This window comes from Hyla sarda, chromosome 5 (genome assembly GCF_029499605.1).
Source record: "Hyla sarda isolate aHylSar1 chromosome 5, aHylSar1.hap1, whole genome shotgun sequence".
NCBI lineage: Eukaryota > Metazoa > Chordata > Amphibia > Anura > Hylidae > Hyla > Hyla sarda.
In genome coordinates this window covers 96,421,908-96,444,817 of record NC_079193.1, presented here as the reverse complement: position 1 = coordinate 96,444,817, position 22,910 = coordinate 96,421,908, and the positions used below count along the sequence as shown (strand labels likewise).

The following is a 22,910-nucleotide window of genomic DNA, read 5'->3' as shown; positions in this document are numbered from 1 at the left end:
AAATAAAATTAAAAATAAACATATATGGTATCACCACGTGCGGAAATGTCCGAATTATAAAAATATATCGTTAATTAAACCGCTCGGTCAATGGCGTACGCGCAAGAAAATTCCAAAGTCCAAAATAGTGCATTTTTGGTCACTTTTTATATCATTTAAAAGTGATCAATAACGATCAATAAGTCCTATCAATGCAAAAATGGTACCGTTAAAACTTCAGATCACGGTGCAAAAAATGAGCCCTCATACCGCCCCATACACAGAAAAATAAAAAGTTATAGGGGTCAGAAGATGACAATTTTAAACGTATTAATTTTCCTGCATGTAGTTATGATTTTTTCCAGAAGTACGAAAATATCAAACCTATATAAGTAGGGTATCATTTTAATCGTATGGACCTACAGAATAAAGATAAGGTGTCATTTTTACCGAAAAATGTACTACGTAGAAACGGAAGCTCCCAAAATTTACAAAACAGCGTTTTTTTTTTCAATTTTGTCACACAATGATTTTTTTTCCCGTTTCATTACAAAGTAGAATTGGTGGCGCAAAAAATAAGCAATCATATGGATTTTTAGGTGCAAAATTGAAAGAGTTATGATTTTTTAAAGACAAGGAGCAAAAAAACGAAAATGCAAAAACGGAAAACCCCCCGGTCCTTAAGGGGTTAATATTGCGTCCTCTCCAGTAAGTTATAGATGGTGTAGATGTAATAACCACTTTTAAATCAACATCAGCTGTCAATACTGGTCAGAATCTTTTAAAGATCCCAAGTATTCTTTGATTGTTTTGGTCATAGGTTCCAATACATCTAATCACTGTGACCTCAGCGCTCTTGGGTTTTTCTTGTAATAAAGCTTCACGGGGAGTCGTCCTGGCCCTGGCATATGCCTTATGTAATACTTTTTTTAGGGTAGCCACGTGAGATGAAACGATGATACAGAAGATCCCACTAAATTTAGATTTTTTTTTTGGGTGGGGGGGGAGGGAGGCACTTCACAACAATTTCAATTTGTTGTAGAGACACTGAATTAAAATAATATAGGTATTCACTTCACTTCTGAAATTCACGATACTCATTTGCATTTCTTGGATTTGACTATTATCCTAGATGATCTAGGACAGGTACATACACAAATATATTGTAATTTTTAAGACTGGCAGAGTTACCATCCAAAACCCCTCAAAAAGGGAATACCAACTGGCCAATATCTTAGGGCCAGAAGAAACTGTTCAGATGTTGACAAATTCCAGGAGGAGTGGGATCTTCTGTATTGTCGTTTCATTCATTCTGTACCCTAAAAAAGTATTATATAAGGCATATGCCAGGGCAAGGCTCACTCCCCGTGAAGCTTTATTACAAGAAAAACCCAAGAGCACTGAGGACACATTAATTAGATGTATTGGAACCTATGACCAAAACAACCAAAGAATATTTGGGATCCTTAGAAGAGTCTGGCTAGTATTAACAGCTGATGTTGAATTAAAGGGGTACTCCTGTGGAAACTTTTTTTTTTTTTTTTAAATCAACTGGTGCCAGAATGTTAAACAGATTCGTAAATTACTTCTATTTAAAAATCTTAATGCTTCCAGTACTTATTAGCTACTGAATACTACAGAGAAAATTATTTTATTTTTGGAACACAGGGCTCTCTGCTGACATCACGAGCACAGTGCTCTCTGCTGACATCTCTGTTCATTTTAGGAACTGTCCAGAGCATCATATGTTGCAAATTTACAGAGATGTCAGCAGAGAGCACTGTTCTCGTGATTCAGCAGAGAGCTCTGTGTTTCAAAAAGAAAATAATTTCCTCTGTAGTATTCAGCAGCTAATAAGAACTGGAAGGATTCAGATTTTTTAATAGAAGTAATTTACAAATTTGTTTAGCTTTCCGGCACCAGTTTATTTAAAAAAAAAAAAAGTTTTCCACCGGAGTACCCCTTTAAATCTATTTAACTTACCAGAGATGACGCAATATTGAGGAACAACTGGTTAAGAGTTCCTATCAGGAACAACCACGAGCATGATGGTTACAGTCGTCGATTAAGGGTTCCCATCCTTGTGGAAGATGTGGTTTTTGCCGCTACATGTCCAGTACAAAACAGTTCATGAATCCTGTGGACAATCAGACACATACAATAAAAGACTTTATAAAGTGTCGTACTATAGGGGTTATTTATGCAGCAAAATGCTCTTGTCCCAAGCTCTATATTGGGAAAACTATTAAGGAATTACAAAAAATATATCTCTAATTACAAAAACATATCAGCACCATTAACCCCTTAACGATGCAGGACGTATATTTATAGGTCCCTATGGGACCTATAACACTGCAAAAAAAAGTTTAAAAAAAGTGTTAATAAAGGTCATTTAACCCCTTCCCTAATAAAAGTTTGAATCACCCCCCTTTTCCCATAAAAAAAATAAAACAGTGTAAATAAAAATAAAAATAAACATATGTGGTATCGCCGCGTGCGTAAATGTCCTAACTATAAAAATATATCATTAATTAAACCACACGGCCAATGGCGTACGTGCAAAAACATTCCAAAGTCCAAAAAAGCGTATTTTTGGTCACTTTTTATACCATTAAAAATGAATAAAAAGTGATCAAAAAGTCCGATCAAAACAAAGATTGTACCAATAAAAACTTCATATCACGGCACAAAAAATGAGTCCTCATGCCGCCCTGTACGTGGAAAAATTAAAAAGTTATAGGGGTCAGAAGATGACATTTTTAAACGTATACATTTTCCTGCATGTAGTTATGATTTTTTCCAGAAGTACGCCAAACTCAAACCTATATTAGTACAGTATAATTTTAACCGTATGGACCTACAGAATAATGATAAGGAGTCATTTTTACCTAAATATGCACTGCGTAGAAACGGAAGCCCCCAAAAATTACAAAATGGCGTTTCTTCTTCGATTTTTTTTTCGTTTTGCCGTGAATTTTTGGGTAAAATGACTAATGTCACTGCAAAGTAGAATTGGTGACGCAAAAAATAAGCCATAATATGAATTATTAGGTGGAAAATTGAAAGGGTTATGATTTTTAAAAGGTAAGGAGGAAAAAACTAAAGTGCAAAAACTGAAAAACCCTGAGTCCTTAAGGGGTTAATACCTGTTCAGATACACCTATTTCCATGCATATGAGAGAAGTACATGTGGAGAATCCTCTCAATTTGCAATTTTGGGGTATTACTCATTGCAAGTTAGGACCCAGAAGTGGGAATCTAAATAAAAAGTTATTAAAAGAGAAAGTGTGGTAGATTTACTGCTTGCAAACGAAAAATCCCAGTGGTCTAAATGATGGATTTACCTTCTCAGCATTTTTGCTAAGTAATTTTTAACCTGCAGTTTTGTACCAATTTGTAATAATATTTGTATTGTTTTGCCCAAATTGAGCCTTATGTTTTTTGTTGCTGTCATCAGTGAGAATTAAATGTGAGATGCCTTCCTAATAGTCAACTGTACAATTGATGTATATCACTGATAATTATGATGTATATACCAGCCATTATGTCCATCTTTTATTCTCTCATCATTTTTCTGCCTGCCCCCAATTCCGATCTATTGTACTATTTATTATACTATTTCACATGATATAATTTGATGGACTTTAGTTGTGGACCCTACTCTTCATTAATTAAATATATATCCCTATTGAGAGACCCTATATTAAACAACATTGATAATTATGGTCAAAATGAATCTGTTGGCGCAGAGTTTACTGCGCATCTAGGGATATTGAACCAATAGAGATTAGGAACGTCAGAGAAATGGAGAGTCAATGATGGGCGACCGCATCATCCGAAGAATGGACCAATAGTACCATATGTAAACAAAAACATGCACGCAGGCACAGTCGGAGAGTGTCCGCAATCGTAGCGGTGTCTATTTTATAGCTCAGATGTGTTTGTGCAGCTACGTAAGTATTCCTGTCAGCCATTAGGAGACACAGTCGGTAAGAAATAGATCCATGATTGGCTCAGCAGCCTGTCATTTGTGGAAACAAATGAAGGAGCATAATGGGTTAATTTAACATCATCGGTGGGTTAAAACCTCCCTGGCTGATGTTGCTGTCTATCCACTCTCTCATTAATGAGATGGTTTGGAGGGTGAAATGAATATAAATCCAAGGTTGGCTCATATACACGCCATTTTCCCTATAGCCCTTGATAAAGCCACTTGTTGGTGGCAAAACGTCGGGAGGGAGGGGGGGGGGCGATGTGTATATAGTTTATTAAAATCAACAGTTAGGTCCATAAGATATCTAATCCTATTAGTTGTGGACTGCAGCCGTAACAATAGCTTGTGGTCTCACTATATTAGCATGTAGCTACATGCTGTATCGGTTACAAATTACTGTGATATTATGTATGAGACCTAACTGTTTGGTTTGAGTATTTTAACAGCTGGCAAATTAAAAGTTATGTTTTACGTTGTATATTCTAGTTAGTGGATGGTAAATTTAGTGATCAACTGTAAAAAGCGATCTCACCACTTCAAGGAAGCAAAACTTATATCTATGCAAACGCAATGTATTTTCTGATCTACTGCATAAATATGACATGGTACCCTTTATTGAAAGCTTGTCTGTATTTGTAATAATACAGCATTTGCCAGTTTAGAAATGAGCCTGATAGCACGGTTCATTTTGTTCTCCTTTGTAGAGCCAGTCTGCGGCCCACTACAAAGGCACTAAACATGCCAAGAAGCTCAAAGCACTGGAAGCCATGAAAATTAAGCAGAAGTCTGTTGCTATCAAGGACAACACAAAGACTGTCTTCACTTCCATCCCTACTAATACCATCAATGGCAGCTCTGAGAAAACAGGTTAAGCAATAATCTCTTTGCTTGTTTGTTGACTGTTTAACTATATGTCTGGTTTTGTGCCTCTTGTACTCATCCACATTTCTTTCATCATTCTCACTGTATTGATTTGTTTGACCATTTTCATGTATTTCTAAGATGACTGTTAGAGACACATAATAATATGTATTAACACTGATGTGTCAGGTCTCTTATGCAACTTTTTTTTAAAACAGGAAAAGAATAAGGGAAAATATTTTGAGCATAATAGTTTCTTTTGTTTGGATTTAGTATTTTTTTAGTTAGCTGAAAAAAACTGCTGAAAAAACTCAAATCCTTAAAACTACATAAAGTATACCTGAGTTTGGGTTATTTACAGTTTAGCCCCCCTCCTGTAAACCACGGTTTTGACCCCGGTTTAAAAACCGTACTGCAACCGCATACGTTTTTTTTAACATGGACGTCAATGGGAAACGCACAGGTATATGGCATGCGGGAATCCGTATATGATTTTTACTTAGCACATGCGCATTTGCATCCTAAAGTCCCCATACAACACCCCTCCCATTAACCCCTTAGGGACTATTTTCACCTTAAGGACTCAGCAAATAGCAAATTTTCATTTTTGCATTTTCGCTTTTCTCCTCCTTCCTTTCTAAAAATCATAACGCTTTCAATTTTGCAAGTACAGACCCATTTAAGGGCTTGTGTTTTGCGTCACCAATTGTACTTTGCAATGACATCACTTATTTTAGAATATAACCTGCGGCCAAACCAAAAAAAAAAATTCTTTGTGGGGTGAAATAAAAAAAAAAATGCCATTTTGTTACTTTTGGGGCCGTGATGTCACAATGCTCCGGCCCCCATGATTGCCAGTAATCAGACCCGGATACGTGCTCCGGGGACTGATTATAACGGGGTGCTGCATGCAAGATCATGGGGGTGCCGAGCGGCAGGACCCCCGCAATCAGACATCTTATCCAATATGTCTTAGAGCCTGAGTACCCCTTTAATGAAGTTTAATAGAAAAATATTTTACACTTTTTTTTCTTTTAGCCCCCATAGGGGGCTACAATATGCAATCTTCTGATTGCATACACTGCCATTGCAAAGCACTGATCAGTGTAACAGGCGCTCTGCTGCTCCTGCCTGCTGCCAATCGGACAACGGAGAGGCAGAGCTGATCGGGACATCGCGATCGGGTCTGGTAAGCTGATCGGGACATTGCGATTTTGTCGCAATAGTCCCGATCAGCTCCACTGAGCTGCCGGGTTTCTTTTACTTTCGTTGTAGACGCCACAGTCAACTTTGATCGCAGCGTCTAGATATTTAATGCTGGATATCAGCCCGATCGGCCGTGCCCGCATTAGCCATGGGTACTGGCTGCCCAAAGCAGCCGGGACCCACCGGGTTTAAACCATTCTCTGCTGGTGAGAACGGTTTAAACCCGTAAACAGGACCAGGGCATACAGGTACGCCCTGAGTCCTTAAGGATCGGGGATGCAGGGCGTATGCATACGCCCTGCGTCCCCAAAAGAGGTTGCAAATTGACAACATTTTCAAAAACAAATGTTTTTTTTTCATAAAAATGGATGGAACCATATGCACTTTTAAAAACAGTATACGGTTTAAAAACACATATGGTTTACTTTTTCCCACACGGTTCCATCCATTTTTTTGCCATATGGTTTTCTTTAGAAAAACTGATTGAAAACAGTATGGCAAAAATGTGGCGTGAACCCAGCCTTACATTCTTCTACGTGGTGTGTTTTGGTTTTATTAGACAGTTAATTTTATTAACTGCCTACTGCTGAACAAAGAAATAAAAAGCAACTTTATGAAACATAGTAATTTTTGTGTCAACACTTTCTGAGACCCATAAATTGGCTATTTTTTCTAGTAATGTAGCCATATGAGTGTATTGTTTATAGGACAGGCTGTATTTATTTTTTTTGACCACTTTGGAATACATAGTATCTCAATGTAAGGTGGTCTGTGACATACTATTAAGTCACAGTGCACTAACCGGTTAAGCATTCAAATTTTGTGTTTTTTTGGACACAGTCAGTAAAAAAAAAAAAAAAAAAAAAAAATTATACTAATTTGAGGTTAAAAATAAAAACTTTAATCACATTCCTTGATCTTCTGCTGCCCAGCATTCTGTTAGTACCTGATCCTGCTGTTTAGCACTTCTTGGTGTTGGCTGCAGTGATTGGCTACTCTTTGATACCAACACGAAGAAGTTCTGAACAGCAGGGAGAAGGTAAGTACATTTTTTTATATCCCCTAAAATGAGCATAATTACTCATAAAGATAGTCCCCAGAATACTCCTTTAATTTGCAAAATAAGTTTATATTTTTTCCTCTTAAAATCATTAGTTTTTCCAGGACTCCCAAATGCTTACAAATATATTATTTTGCTGCTGCATTGTGATTGTGGTCTGCTTCATGTATCCCTGGTCCAATTTAATAAATTACATAAGTCTATGTAAATAGAATAACCCATTTAGCAAACAGTATCTATTTCTAATTATATGCAGATGTTTTCCTCTGTTAGTACTAGTATGAGGGCTCAGAGGTTTCACTGTCCTAAAACAAATACTGTCATATCTAATACCAGCATATACCGTTCTTTATTATCTGTCTGCAGAATAACATATTTCAAAATGTTAGACTATTCCTAAAGCAGAAAGAGATAATCCTTCATCTGTACATGGGCAATGATTAAAGTAATATCAGCAATAATGGAATTTACGGAGAGATTTACAGTAGCATAAACCTTTCTGAACATACTACTTGCACAGTAATTTGCTGTTGCTATGGTAACCCTGCCATTTAGAAACAATTCCCTTTTCCCGCTTACCACTCAAAATGTAAATGTTGAAAACTAAAATGACTTAGGTTTCTAATCCAATATTGACAGCATGTACTTATTCTGGTCTAATATTTGTTCTGTTACTACCACTACATTTTATCTACATGTTGAGTTCAACTATTCATATAGCTTTCTAGCTGTAGAGATTAACAAAGTTACAGTAATTTGATTCGTCACAAACTTCTCTGCTCGGCAGTTGCTGACTTTAGCATGCATAATTTAGTTCAGGTTTCAGGTGATCCGAAGGGTGGGAGACTCTGTCCTAGGACTGTATCCACCTTTTGCAGCCCACCAGAGCACCTGAAACCTGAACTAATTTATGCAGACTAAAGTCAGCAAATGCTGAGCCGTAAGGTTTGTGACAAATCGAATAACTGTAATTTCGTTCATCTCTAGCTTTGACCCATGACCTCAATTCCACTTTTTCACATGGTAAAAGTTTTTATACACAACATAATAGTTATGCATAACAATTATGTAAGTTAAGATTCATTTTTAATAAATGTATCTCTATATACCGGCAAAAGAGATAGTAATAAAATTTTTCCTATGCTTAGATAGCACCAATTTAGTCTGCAATTCTATACAAAGAATGTATTACTCACAATCTAATTTCCCTATCTTAAAGCATACCTGTCATTTGCAAAAACCTTTTTATACAATGATGATAATAACATTATGGGGAAGATTTAGCAAAACCTGTGCAGAGGAAAATTTGCCCAGTTGCCCATAGCAACCAATCAGCTCGCTTCTTTCATTTTTAAAAAGGCCTCTGTAAAATAAAAGAAGCAATCTGATTGGTTGCTGTGGGCAACTGGGCAACTTTTCCTTTGCACAGGTTTTGATAACTCTCCCCTTATATGTGTATTTGTAATGAACATTGGTTAAAAAATGTGTATATTTTGGGGTAAAAAAAATCCTTTCTTGTCCCTGCAGTTATTGCCTGTTTGTCTGTGCAGAGACAAAATACAGAAAGTGTGGGTGGACAAGCAGGGCTCTGTACACTGAGGACAAGCAGGGCTCTGTACACTGAAGACAAGCAGGGCTCTGTACACTGAGGACAAGCAGGGCTCTGTGCACTGAGGACAAGCAGGGCTCTGTACACTGAGGACAAGTAGGGCTCTGTACACTGAGGACAAGCGGGGCTCTGTACACTGAGGACAAGCAGGGCTCTGTACACTGAGAACAAGCAGGGCTCTGTGCACTGAGGACAAGCAGGGCTCTGTACACTGAGGACAAGCAGGGCTCTGTACACTGAGGACAAGCAGGGCTCTGTGCACTGAGGACAAGCTAGGCTCTGTGCACTGGGGACAAGCAGGGCTCTGTACACTGAGGACAAGCAGGGCTCTGTGCAGTGAGGACAAGCAGGGCCCTGTACACTGAGGACAGGCAGGGCTCTGTGCACTGAGGAAAAGTGGGGATCATGCAGTGAGGACAAGCAGGGCTCTGTACACTGAGGACAAGCAGGGCTCTGTGCAGTGAGGACAGGCAGGGCTCTGTGCAGTTAGGACAAGTGGGGATCATGCAGTTAGGACAAGTGGGGATCATGCAGTGAGGACAAGCAGGGTTCTGTGCACTTTCATTTTTAACAAGGCCTCTGTAAAATGAAAGAAGCAATCTGATTGTTTGCTATGGGCAACTGGGCAACGTTTCCTTTGCACAGATTTTGATAAATCTCTCCCTATATTTGTAATAAACATTGGTTAAAAAATTTGTATATTTTTGGGTAAAAAAAAATCCTTTCTTGTCCCTGCAGTTATTGCCTGTGTGTCTGTGCAGAGACAAAATACAGAAAGTGTGGGTGGACAAGCAGGCCTCTGTGCAGTGAGGACAAGCAGGGATCTGTGCACTGAGGACAAGCCGGGCTCTGTGCACTGAGGACAAGCAGGGCTCTGTGCACTGAGGACAAGCCGGGCTCTGTGCACTGAGGACAAGCAGGGCTCTGTGCACTGAGGACAAGCAGGGCTCTGTACACTGAGGACAAGCAGGGCTCTGTGCACTGAGAACAAGCAGGGCTCTGTACACTGAGGGCAAGCAGGGCTCTGTGCACTGAGGACAAGCAGGGCTCTGTTCACTGAGGACTAGTGGGGATCATACAGTGAGGACAAGCAGGGCTCTGTGCACTGAGGACAAGCAGTGAGACTCTGTCACATGCCCCAGGCTCACACAGCAGGCTGACTGACAAGCCAGGAGCCTGCACAGAGCCCTACTTGTTGTATTTTGTTCTATACTTTAACCTGATGGAGAATTTTTGTATCATCCTCAGTTAGCCTGCAGACATAGCAGTAGAAGGTTATATTTCCTATACATGGTTCTGTCTGAGTGCTGATTGTGGCACTTTGTTGTTGATGAGTGCTGATTTTGGCACCTTCTTTTTATATTTTCTGGTGACATATTTTACTATTATCATATTAAACATTAAGTTTTAAGCATATCAAGTATACCATTTCACTAATATTTGCCTTGATTTAGAGTTATTTTTAAGACAACCTTGCAGTCCGGTTTGCATTATATCTACATTTTCTAAAAAAAATTTGCAAACGATAGGTACACTTTAAGCACACTCACTAGTACTTATTTTGTATGGCATTTTGTATAATGAATGCAATTTGGTGGTGAGAAAAGAAATTAGGGTATCCTGAAATAACTCAGATAAAGAGACCATGCAAACCCTGTACAGATGTTTTGAATGGTGTGAATTGATCACAGAACAACAGTGCTAACCATTGAGCCACTGTGTTCCTCCCACACTTTCCATAGTGATGGTTGGACTCCACATCTGGTGTCCTGCATGTCGTGTTAATTTTAATAATTGTATTGCCATGACTCACACACAGCCTCAGTTGGTCTCTGAAGTTACATGACAATTTTAAGAAAATCTCAAGAATTTCCTCATAGAAGTCAAGAGTAAGCTGCAGTAGTGTTCTAATTCTTCAGTGTCTCGCAGGCAAACAGATGTCGCCATGGTGCTAAAGCCTGATTGAGAAATCCATTGGATTGTTCTACATTAAAGTAGCCGGAAAATATGAGATGGTTAAATTGTTGAAGGTCTAAGAGTTGGGTGCTCAACATAGTCCAGAATGAAAAGTTGTGCTTTACAGAACTCAAAACTAAACTTAAGAGGGACTGTAAAAAGTTACAATTTTTTATGCACAAACCCCCCATTTATTTGAAAAATCTTGTAACATTTTGCAGCGTGTGCCATTCATGCCAAAAGGGCCTAAGCACACGCCACATTTACCAATATTTGTGCCATAATTTGTGCTGTAAATTGTCACAAAAATTTATACCAGCTCTGAACTGTCTAAGATTTCTCTACCTGGTACATTGGCCTCTCAGATAATTCAGCGTAGGTAGCATTGATAGTGATTCACATTAGGCTGGCATATGAAGATTCTGTACTTAGTATACAGTATTTCCACCAAAGTGTCCATGTCATTTAAAAAACATTTTGACATTTCATAGAGGCAAGTCAAAGTTTTTGATCGGTTGGGGTCTCAGTGCTGAGACAACCATGATCATTAGAAAGAATAGTGAGAAGCACATGGCTGTGCTCTTTACTCCCCTGCTCTCTGTGATCTCTGTCCAGTTGCACTACACAGGCTTCATTACTGCGCACAGACGGAAACAGGATCAGCGTACCGGAAGGCCATAGCTTTCCCTCTATAAGAACGGGACATACACATAGACAATAGCCCCCTGAAGGAGCAGGGACCAGTGCCAGCACCACACATTCCTATGAGTGATTCATAACAGAATAGGGATGTGTGCAATAATACTTGCTATTAGGCCAAAGAGTAGGTTGTTTAGGGATAGTTGGGGAATTCCTGTGCCTTAACCTATTATGGTTTACAGAGTAAAGTCACAGGTATTATATGTGCCCTAGAGATATTTTTATATACTTTTCTTTGTGCAATATGGGATGTCTCCCCAGGTGATATTTTACTGTCTGTAACTTATTAGTATTTATTTTGTTACACTCTGGTGCCCATCTGGTTTGTTTATGTATATGATCTTTGGCTGTTGGTATTATGTTATTATAGATTTTTTGATAAGTTGCAAAATAAAGATGAATTAAAAATTTTAAATGAAGAAATGGCTCATTTGTGTTTGGGTAGTTTATGTATTTGAAGCTTTTCCATTGATTTAGCTTTGTCTTAGTCCTTATTATATAGCCCAGCAATAGTGTTGCTAACAAATATTCTCAATTAGAATTTTATTCGTGAATATCGCATATTCACGAATTCGCAAATATTTGCAAACATAGCACTATATATTCGAAATTACGAATATTCGCTTTTTTTTTTTTTCAGTACACATCACAGTGATCATCCCTCTCTGCTTCCAGCTTGTATGGTCTAAAGAAGGCTCTAATACTACTTACTGTGTGAGACCGCCGGGCGAATAATTTGCATATCCGAATATTCGCATATGCGAATATTCGCGAATATTGATCCCTCCCTTTTTTTTAGCTTGTGGGCCAATGAGAATGATGCAAATACAGTTGTCTGAGATTAGCAACATACATATAAAGTTCATAAATTTTCACATATGCAAATTTTCACATATGCTAATTTTTGCCTATGCGAATTTTCTCCTATGCGAAAAAAACGCGAATATTATCAATATGCGAATTTAGCAAATATATGACCAATATTTGTCCATATATTCGTGAAATATTGCAAATTCGAATATGGCCCATGCCGCTCAACACTACCCAGCAATAGGCTTATTACTTTAAGTGGGCGTAAGCAGTATAGCCGGTTGGAACATTGTGTATTAATAGGCTTCCTTATTAGTCTATAGAAGTTGTCTATTGGAATAATAATCAGTATGCACAAAACACTTTGCAGCAAGATCACATGACCCCATGTTAGCCAATCAATGCTTGCATACAGTTCCCAGTCCAATTAGATGACAACATCGGTATCGGTCTAAGAAACTGATAAAACCTCATGTATTGTGTTGTGACTGCCATCTTGGAGAGAAAGCTAAGCGGTGCACAAACCAACTCACTGCAGAACTACTGAACCCAGAAAGTTCTGTGGTAATGGTGGTGTGTGAGGTGCAGGGCAGATGTAATTACTCTAGGGGCAGATGGCATTAACCCCTTGTTTGTGATGACAGGGCGTAGTTTATCCTTAACCAACCAAAGGTATACCCCTGGATCCTGGGCTAGGCACGGGGGCAATGAAGACACCAACGCCAAGTTACGGACAACGGTAGCTTTACTGAGGATAAACAGTAGGAACAGTCCATGCAGTACAGCCAGGGCCCAAGGAGGTGACCAATGACATAGAGACCTCGCAGGTTTGCTGGGACTTATAGTTGGACTGGAGAATTTAGTGCAGGCCACGCTGGGTAGACAGATGACTTGACTTGACTGACTTGTGACAGGACGGTGACTTTAGCTTACTTGCACTTGACTTGTGGCTGCAGGACTTGACTTGAGGCCTCCACTACTCTGGACACACACTCCAGGCATGACTTTAATGGACCTCAGCAGGGAGAGAAGCTAGCTCCACATAGGGCTTATATGGGGAAGACTAGCAGGGAGCCCATAGCTCACCCTTGGGGTCAGCTGGTCACTGGTACCTGACAGGGCAGGTAAGTTACAGGGCAACACCATCCCGTACTCGGCCACCACAAACTCCCCCTCTTAATTACAATCGTCCTCGATGCCCAGTTCTGGAGGGCGGAGGACCGAAGTGACCACTTTGTTATGCCTTCGTTATGCCTGATATGCCTTTAATAAAATGTACCATGTGACTGTCATTGGCCCCCAATGGTACATTTTATTAAAGGCATAACATATTTTAATATACACCATATATACAAAAGGGGAAACAACTATAGGGGGCCCTGGGACACAGAGGGACACTGCCTAACAGGGCAGAAAAGGTACGGGGCAACACCATCCCATACTGGGCTACCGCAGCTCTCACTCTACAATATAAAGCAAAGTATTGTGCAGTGGGCTGACCTCAGGGATCTGCATTATTGTGTCCAGTTGTTGCACTACTAATCCCTAATCCCAGTAGTGTGACTACAGATTGGTCCCATAGAAAGCTATCACACTACAACAAAAAGCAATGTGAGCAAAGCATTGTGCAGTGGACTGACCTGTGTTACCTGTATTTTCTGGGTTTTACCAAATATAGAGCATTTCTAGCTAGGTTTACCAAAGATATAAAACATTTGTGGCCATGAGAGTAAAGGTTCCCTGGGACTGGTACATCACTTTACCTGTATTTTCTGGATTAAACCAAATATATAGCATTTCCAGCTGGGTTTAATATTTCTAGTGGTGAAAGTTCATGAATCCTATTATACCATGTTTACTGTATTTTCTAGGTTTAACCTCTCTAGCTGGGTTTAACCCAAAAAAAAATACATTTCTAACGGTGAATACTCATTAAGCCTATTACGTCACCTTACCTGTATTTTCTGGAGAAACATAGCAACAAAACAAAAAATTTCAGTGTAGCATCAGATTGAGTGTTCTGTGGTCCATGGTTATGACAACTACCACAAGTCCAGCACTGTCTGCTGTCCACTGGATACTACAACTACCATCAGTCCTCCAATGCCTGCTGTCTGCTTGCTATAACTATCACTAGTCAACCACTGGCTGCTTTCCACTGGCTACTGTAGCTACCACAAGTCCACCACTGTCTGCTGTCTTCTGGCTACAACTATCACTAGCCCACCACTGCCTGCTGAACAGTGGCTACCACAACTACCAACATTTCACCATTGCCTGCTGTCCGCTGGCTACAACTATCACTAGTCCACCACTTCCTGCTGTCTGCTGGATATAAAAACAACCACTAGTCCACCACTGCCTTCTATCCGCTAGCTACAACTATCACTAGTCCACAAATGCCTGCTATCCAATGGCTACTACAACTACCAACAGTCCACCACGGCCTGCTGCCCACTTGCTGCAACTATCACTAGTCTACCACCCTTGCTGCTGCTACTATCAGCTAGGCCGACACATACACACACAGCCCATGATCCCCAAAGCAGGGATAATGCTTTTCATAAAAAAGTGCAATTCCCAAAAGGGAGAATGTTTGGAGTGCTTGGAAAAACTAATTGCATCTTCACTTGCCAGCCTCAAAACCTGTAGCAAAACTTTTGGGAAAAGCCATTGCATCTTTCAACACCTCTGTGTGCATTTTAACACCGGTAGACATAAAAACAAAGAGATATTTTATGCACTGGTATTTTAATGTTAAAAAGCAAAATCTGTGCAGTGTGTTTTTAAACAAGCTGTTAGTTACCGTGGGTTACCACATGTTGCTGCAACTTTGGTATGAATTTAGTCTTAAAGGGGTTGTGTGCTGCCCTAATTTTCAGAGCTCCACTCACAGCGTCCGGAAATTCATTACTCGAACGCTGTGTGCGGGCTTCCGTGTTCGCGTGACGTCACGCCCGGCCCCTTGCCCTCCCCTTCATGACGTCACGCCCGGTGGCGGCTGACGTCACGCCCGGCTGCTGCGAACACGGAAGCCCGCACACAGCGTTCGGAGTAATGAACTTCCGGACACTGTGAGCGGAGCTCCGAAAGTCAGGGCAGCGCACAACCCCTTTAACCCCTTAAGGACCGAGCCCTTTTTCACCTTAAGGACCAGAGCATTTTTTGCAATTCTGACCACTGTCACTTTAAACATTAATAACTCTGGAATGCTTTTAGTTATCAATCTGATTCCGAGATTGTTTTTTCGTGACATATTCTACTTTAACTTAGTGGTAAAATTTTATGGTAACTTGCTTCCTTTCTTGGTGAAAAATCCCCAAATTTGATGAAAAAAATTAAAATTTTGCATTTTTCTAACTTTGAAGCTCTCTGCTTGTAAGGAAAATGGATATTCAAAATAATTTTTTTTTGGGTTCACATATAAAATATGTCTACTTTATGTTTGCATCATAAAATGTATGAGTTTTTACTTTTGGAAGACACCAGAGGGCTTCAAAGTTCAGCAGCAATTTTGAAATTTTTCACAAAATTTTCAAACTTGCTATTTTTCATGGACCAGTTCAGGTTTGAAGTGGATTTGAAGGGTCTTCATATTAGAAATACCCCATAAAAGACCCCATTATAAAAACTACACCCCCAAAGTATTCAAAATGACATTCAGTAAGTGTATTAACCCTTTAGGTGTTTCACAGGAATAGCAGCAAAGTGAAGGAGAAAATTCAAAATCTTCATTTTTTACATTCGCATGTTCTTGTAGACCCAATTTTTGAATTTTTGCAAGGGGTAAAAAGGAGAACATTTTTACTTGTATTTGAAACCCAATTTCTCTCGAGTAAGCACATACCTCATATGTCTATGTTAATTGTTCAGCGGGCGCAGTAGAGGGCTCAGAAGGGAAGGAGCGACAAATGGTTTTTGGGGGGCATGTCACCTTTAGGAAGCCCCCTATGGTGCCAGGACAGCAAAAAAAAAACATGGCATACCATTTTGGAAACTAGACCCCTCGGGGAACATAACAAGGGGTAATGGGAACCTTAATAACCTACAGGTGTTTCACGACTTTTGCATATGTAAAAAAGAAAAAAAATTTTTTACCTAATATGCTTGGTTTCCCAAAATTTTTACATTTTTAAAAAGGGTAATAGCATAAAATACCCCCCAAAATTTGAAGCCCAATTTCTCCCGATTCAGAAAACACCCCATATGGGGGTGAAAAGTGCTCTGCTGGCGCACTACAGGTCTCAGAAGAGAATGAGTCACATTTGGCTTTTTGAAAGCAAATTTTGCTCTGGGGGCATGCCACATTTAGGAAGATCCTATGGTGCAAGAACAGCAAAAAAACACATGGCATACCATTTTGGAAACTAGACCCCTCGGGGAACGTAACAAGGGGTAATGTGAACCTTAATACCCTACAGGTGTTTCACGACTTTTGCATATGTGAAAATTATTTTTTTTTTTACCTAAAATGCTTGGTTTCCTCAAATTTTTACATTTTTAAAAAGGGTAATAGCAGAAAACACCCCCCAAAATTTGAAGCCCAATTTCTTCCGATTCAGAAAACACCCCATATGGGGGTGAAAAGGGCTCTGCTGGCGCACTACAGGTCTCAGAAGAGAAGGAGTCACATTTGGCTTTTTGAAAGCAAATTTTGCTCTGGGGGCATGCCGCATTTAGGAAGCCCCTATGGTGCCAGGACAGCAAAAAAAAAAAAACATGGCATACCATTTTGGAAACTAAACCCCTCGGGGAACGTAACAAGGGGTTAAGTGACCCTTTATACACCACAGGTGTTTCATGACTTTTGTATATGTAAAAAAAATTTTTTATTTTTTTACCTAAAATGCTTGTTTTCCCAAAAATTTTACATTTTTAAAAAGGGTAATAGCAGAAAATACCCCCCAAAATTTGAAGCCCAATTTCTCCCGAGTACGGCGATACCCCATATGTGGCCCTTAACTGTTGCCTTGAAATACCACAGGGCTCCAAAGTGAGAGCACCATTCGCATTTGAGGCCTAAATTAGGGACTTGCATAGGGGTGGACATAGGGGTATTTTACGCCAGTGATTCCCAAACAGGGGGCCTCCAGCTGTTGTAAAACTCCCAGCATGCCTAGACAGTCAGTGGCTATCTGGCAATACTGGGAGTAGTTGTTTTGCAACAGCTGGAGGCTCCGTTCTGGAAACAGTGGCGTACCAAACGTTTGTCATTTTTATTGGGGAGGGGGGCTGTGTAGGGGTATGTGTATATGTAGTGTTTTTTACTTTTTATTTTGTGTTAGTGTAGTGTAGTGTTTTTAGGGTACAGTCGCACGGGCGGGGGTTCACAGTAGTTTCTCGCTGGCAGCTTGAGCTGCAGCAGAAAATTTGCCGCAGCTCAAACTTGCAGCCGGATACTTACTGTAATCCTCCGCCCATGTGAGTGTACCCTGTACGTTCACATTGGGGGGGGGGGCATCCAGCTGTTGCAAAACTACAACTCCCAGCATGTACGGTCTATCAGTGCATGCTGGGAGTTGTAGTTTTGCAACCGCTGGAGGCTCCGTTTTGGAAACAGTGACGTACCAGATGTTTTTCATTTTTATTGGGGAGGGGAGGGGGGCTGTGTAGGGGTATGTGTATATGTAGTGTTTTTTACTTTTTATTTTATTTTGTGTTAGTGTAGTGTTTTTAGGGTACAGTCATACGGGCGGGGGTTCACAGTAGTTTCTCGCTGGCAGTTTGAGCAGCGGCAGAAAATTTGCCGCAGCTCAAACTTGCAGCCGGATACTTACTGTAATCCTCCGCCCATGTGAGTGTACCCTGTACGTTCACATTGGGGGGGGGGGGACATCCAGCTGTTGCAAAACTACAACTCCCAGCATGTACGGTCTATCAGTTCATGCTGGGAGTTGTAGTTTTGCAACAGCTGGAGACACACAGGTTGTGAAACACCGAGTTTGGTAACAAACTCAGTGTTTTGCAACCAGTGTACCTTCAGCTGTTGCGAAAGCTACAACCCCCAGCATGTACGGACAGCGGAAGGGCATGCTGGGTCTTGTAGTTATGCAACAGCCGGAGGCATACTACATTGGCTGGGGATGCTGGGGATTGTAGTTATGCAACAGCTGGAGACACACTGGTTTGCTACTTAACTCAGTGTGCCTTCAGCTGTTGCAAAACTACAACTCTCAGCAGTCACCGACAGCCAACGGGCATGCTGGGAGTTGTAGTTATGCAACCACCAGATGCACCACTACAACTCCCAGCATGCACTTTAGCTGATTGTGCAAGCTGGGAGTTGTAGTTATACAACAGCTGAAGGTACACTTTTCCATAGAAAGAATCCGGCCGACGAATCAGGGCGATCGTGAGGTGGCACCAGTGCCACCTCACCCCTGCTGGCTCTGGCTGTTCGGGGCCGTCTCTGACGGCCCCGATCAGCCAGTAATCCCGGGTCATCGGGTCACTGGAGGCCCGATTGACCCGGAATCCGCCACAGATCGCTGGACTGAATTGTCATGGACATAATGGACATAATGAACCCTTCCTTCCCACCCAGGGGAGGAGAGTAGAAAACTAAAGGGGGTGTCTGGATGATGGTGAAGGCCCGTGCAGTGGTCTTCAACCTGTGGACCTCCAGAGGTTTCAAAACTACAACTCCCAGCATGCCTGGACAGCCACATGCTGGAAGTTGTAGTTTTGCAACATCTGGAGGTCCGCAGGTTGAAGACCAATGAGAAGGGATTGACAGGCGGAGAGTTCACTCGAGTATAAGCCGAGGGAGGCGTTTTCAGCACAAAAAAAAAAAAGGAGCCCAAATGCAGGAAGTGCAGCCTGGAGTGCGTCCATCCTCATTCAATCATAGCTCCTCTCACACTTAACTGCCACATGCTGTTGGTTGGACACACCCCCTTCAGCACTTCAGGCTGCACATCCTGCGTTTGGGCTTCGGTCCAAAGTCTGTGTATGAGATGGGGGAAAATGTGCTCTTGAGCTTTTTTAAGCACAAATAAAACAGAAAACTTCATTTTTTAAACAAAGTTTATTAGAAATATTTGTTATTTACCATAAGGAGTGCAATAGCAAAAAAAATTTTATGAGAGTGCCCATTTAAGTGTATTTTGTACAAAAACAACTTGCTCTTCTACTGAACTAGACCAGAAACAAAAATAAGAGACCAATCTTTTGTTTTTGTACTCCCCTAATCACAATTATTTTTCTTACTTGGCCCTTATTTACTAAGAGTGGAGTGTATGTTTCTTTGTGGGTTTTAATTCCTTACAATTTATTTTAAACGGTATTTACTAAGGTTTCCCTACATTTTCCACTTTCCCTACACTTTGCTTTTTTTTTTTTTTTTTTTACACCTGCTCTGATCTGTAGGGTTTTCCTCAGCTCAAATCCACCACATTTTATGTGGAAACCTTAGTAAATATGTTGGGTTTTTGTGAAAATGTCGGGAAAACGCTCTTTTTCAGAGACCACGCCCCCTTTTTCGTGTTTTCTTTGCAAAATGGAGAGTTAGTCTGGGTTTTTTCAATTCTGGCGCAAATTCTGGTACAGACAGAATTTCCTGGGCAATGCAACAGAATCTGGCGCACAACCCGACAAAACATGTTAAGTTTGCAATAGTAAATGAGGGCCATTGTCAGTATTCTTCTCAGTAAACACTTTCTGGGTAGGGCAAAAAGCAAATCCACTTACCTCCTTGTAATCAAAGAAAAGTTATTAACCTGTTAAGGACCCAGGGCGTACCTGTACGTCCTGAGTTCGCTCCCGTTCTATAACGCGGGGTGGCCCGAGTCATAGCGGGTCGGGCTCGGCCTCAAACAACGGTCGGGACCCATGGCTAATAGCTATTAACCCTTTAGACGTGACGTTCAAAGTGGAACGCCACGTCTAAAGTGAAACAAAATCACTGCCGGCTAGCTCGGGGGGCTGTTCGGGATCGCCACGGCGAAATCGCGGCGTCCCGAACAGCTGTAGGACACAAGGAGCGTCTCCTACCTTGCCTCCTGGTGTCCGATCGCGGAATGACTGTTCAGTGCTTGGGATCCAGGCATGAGCAGTCAAGCGGCAAAATCGTTGATCAGTGGTTTCTTATGAGAAACCACTGATCAATGTAAAAGATCAGTGTGTGCAGTGTTATAGGTCCCTATGGGAGCTATAACACTGCAAAAAAAAAGTTTTAAAAAAAGTGAATAAAGATCATTAGACCCCTCCCCTAATAAAAGTTTGAATCGCCCCCCTTTTCCCATAAAAAAAAAAAACAGTGTAAATAAAAATAAACATATGTGATATCGCCGTGTGCGGAAATGTCCGAATTATAAAAATATATAGTTAATTAAGAAGTTAAGAAAAAAGATCAGCACCTTCCCCCCTCTCTTTCTCTGACTATAGTGTGGACAACCAGTCCACCAGTGACTCCATACAGCCTCGGGAAGTATAGGCGTGTCCAACTACCTCAGCAGTGGTGCGTTCCCCAAAGAACAAAGTTCATGTGTACATCCAGCAGAAAGAATGAAGGTCGCACTAACATGGATCAGGTACAAAAGCTTGACGCTGCGTTTATTTCGGCAGTGCAATAAAAGCAAACAGCATGTCAGGACGCGACTTGTGGATCAGTCCATACTGCGGGTTACAGCTGTTTCGCGTGCCCAAGCACACTTCATCAGACCCTCCCCTCTCTTAGGTAAGCCACCAATATATAGCTCTCACCTGGTGACGTAGCCGAGGGAGGGGAATTCAGGTTTACAAACATTTTATTACAACCATCGATAGCACTGTGTTCACACCAGAGCGAATAGATACAAACATACAAATACAATGTACAAAATTACAACAAACTTAGTTTCTAAAAACATTTGCATCACAGCAAGTTATTTGTGAAAGGAACACACACAGGAATTTTTACTACAAGAAAACACTGAAATCAAGCTTCTCATTAAGGCCCAGATTTCCATGTGCATGATTTCAGTGTTTTCTTGTAGTAAAAATTCCTGTATGTGTTCATGTATAAAAAGCGATCAATAAGTCCTATCACTGCAAAAAAGGTACCGCTATAAAATTCAGATCAGGGCGCAAAAAATGAGCCCTCATACCGTGCAAACAATAAGCCATCATATGGATTTTTAGGTGCAAAATTGAAAGAGTTATTATTTTTTAAAGGTAAGGAGGAAAAAACAAAAATGCAAAAACGGAAAAACCCCGGGTCCTTAAGGGGTTAAGTATTACTTTACTGAAAGAGTAGTGGATGCATGGAATAGCCTTCCTGTGGAGATGGTCACGGCAAATACAGTGAAGGAGTTTAACCCCTTAAGGACCCAGCCAATTTTCACTGTGGGACACGGCCATTTTTTGCACATCTGACCACTGTCACTTTAAACATTAATAACTCTGGAATGCTTTTACCTTTCATTCTGATTCCGAGAATGTTTTTTGTGACATATTTTACTTTATGATAGTGGTAAAATGTTGTCGATACTTGCCTTATTTCTTGGTGAAAAATTCCAAAATGTAATGAAAAAATAGAAAATTTAGCATTTTTTAACTTTGAAGCTCTCTGCTTATAAGGAAAATGAATATCCCAAATAAATTATATATTGATTCACATATACAATATGTCTACTTTATGTTTCCATCATAAAGTTGACATGTTTTTACTTTTGGAAGACATCAGAGGGCTTCAAAGTATGGCAGCAATTTTCAAAATCGAAATTTTTCAGGGACCAGTTCTGTTTTGAAGTGGATTTGAAGGGCCCTCTTATTAGAAATACCCCACAAATGACCCCATTATAAAAACTGCACACCTCAAAGTATTCAAAATGACATTCAGAGGGTTTGTTAACCCTTTAGGTGTTTCACAGGAATAGCAGCAAATTGAAGGAGAAAATTCAAAATCTTCATTTTTTACACTGGCATGCTCTTTTAGACCCAGTTATTAAATTTTTACAAGGGGTAAAAGGAGAGAAATCTTCCTAAAATGTGTAACCCAAATACCTCATATGTGTATGTCAAGTGTTCGGCGGGCGCAGTAGAGAGCTCAGAAGAGAAGGAGCGACAGTGGGATTTTGGAGAGTGAGTTTTTCTGAAATGGTTTTTGGGGGACATGTCATATTTCGGAAGCCCCTATGGTGCTAGAACAGCAAAAAAAACACATGGCATACTATTTTGGAAACTACACCCCTCAAGGCACATAACAAGGGGTCCAGTGAGCCTTAACACCCCACAGGTGTTTGACGACTTTTCGTTAAAGTTGGACGTGAAAATAAAAAAAAATTTCACTAAAATGCTAGTTTTCCCTCAAATTAAATTTTTTTACAAGGGATAATAGGACAAAATGACCCCCAAAATTTGTAACCCCATCTCTTATGAGTATGGAAATACCCCATGTTAGGATGGAAAATGCTTTGCGGGCAAACTACAATGCTCAGAAGAGAAGGAGTCAGATTTAGCTTTTGAAAAGCAAAATTTGCTGAAATGGTTTTTGGGGGGCATGTCCCATTTAGGAAGCCACCATGGTTCCAGGACAGCAAAAAAAAAAACACATGGCATACTATTTTGGAAACTACACCCCTCAAGGCACATAACAAGGGGTCCAGTGAGCCTTAACACCCCACATGTGTTTGACGACTTTTCGTGAAAGTTGGACGTGTAAATGATTTTAATTTTTTTTTCACTAAAATGCTAGTTTTCCCTCAAATTTAAAATTTTTACAAGGGGTAATAGGACAAAATGCCCCCCAAAATTTG

At 40.4% G+C, this 22,910-nt stretch overlaps 1 protein-coding gene across 2 annotated transcripts in view; it reads left to right on the top strand.

Moving 5' to 3' along the window:
* The window catches only part of ZNF385D (zinc finger protein 385D), a 350,029-nt gene that overhangs the window by 256,885 nt on the left and 70,234 nt on the right, over window positions 1-22,910 (top strand). For both annotated transcript variants that reach the window (XM_056519969.1, XM_056519970.1), the window contains one exon: window positions 4,678-4,840. In XM_056519969.1, coding sequence (XP_056375944.1) covers window positions 4,678-4,840 — 163 coding nt within the window. The remainder of the gene's footprint in view (window positions 1-4,677; window positions 4,841-22,910) is intronic.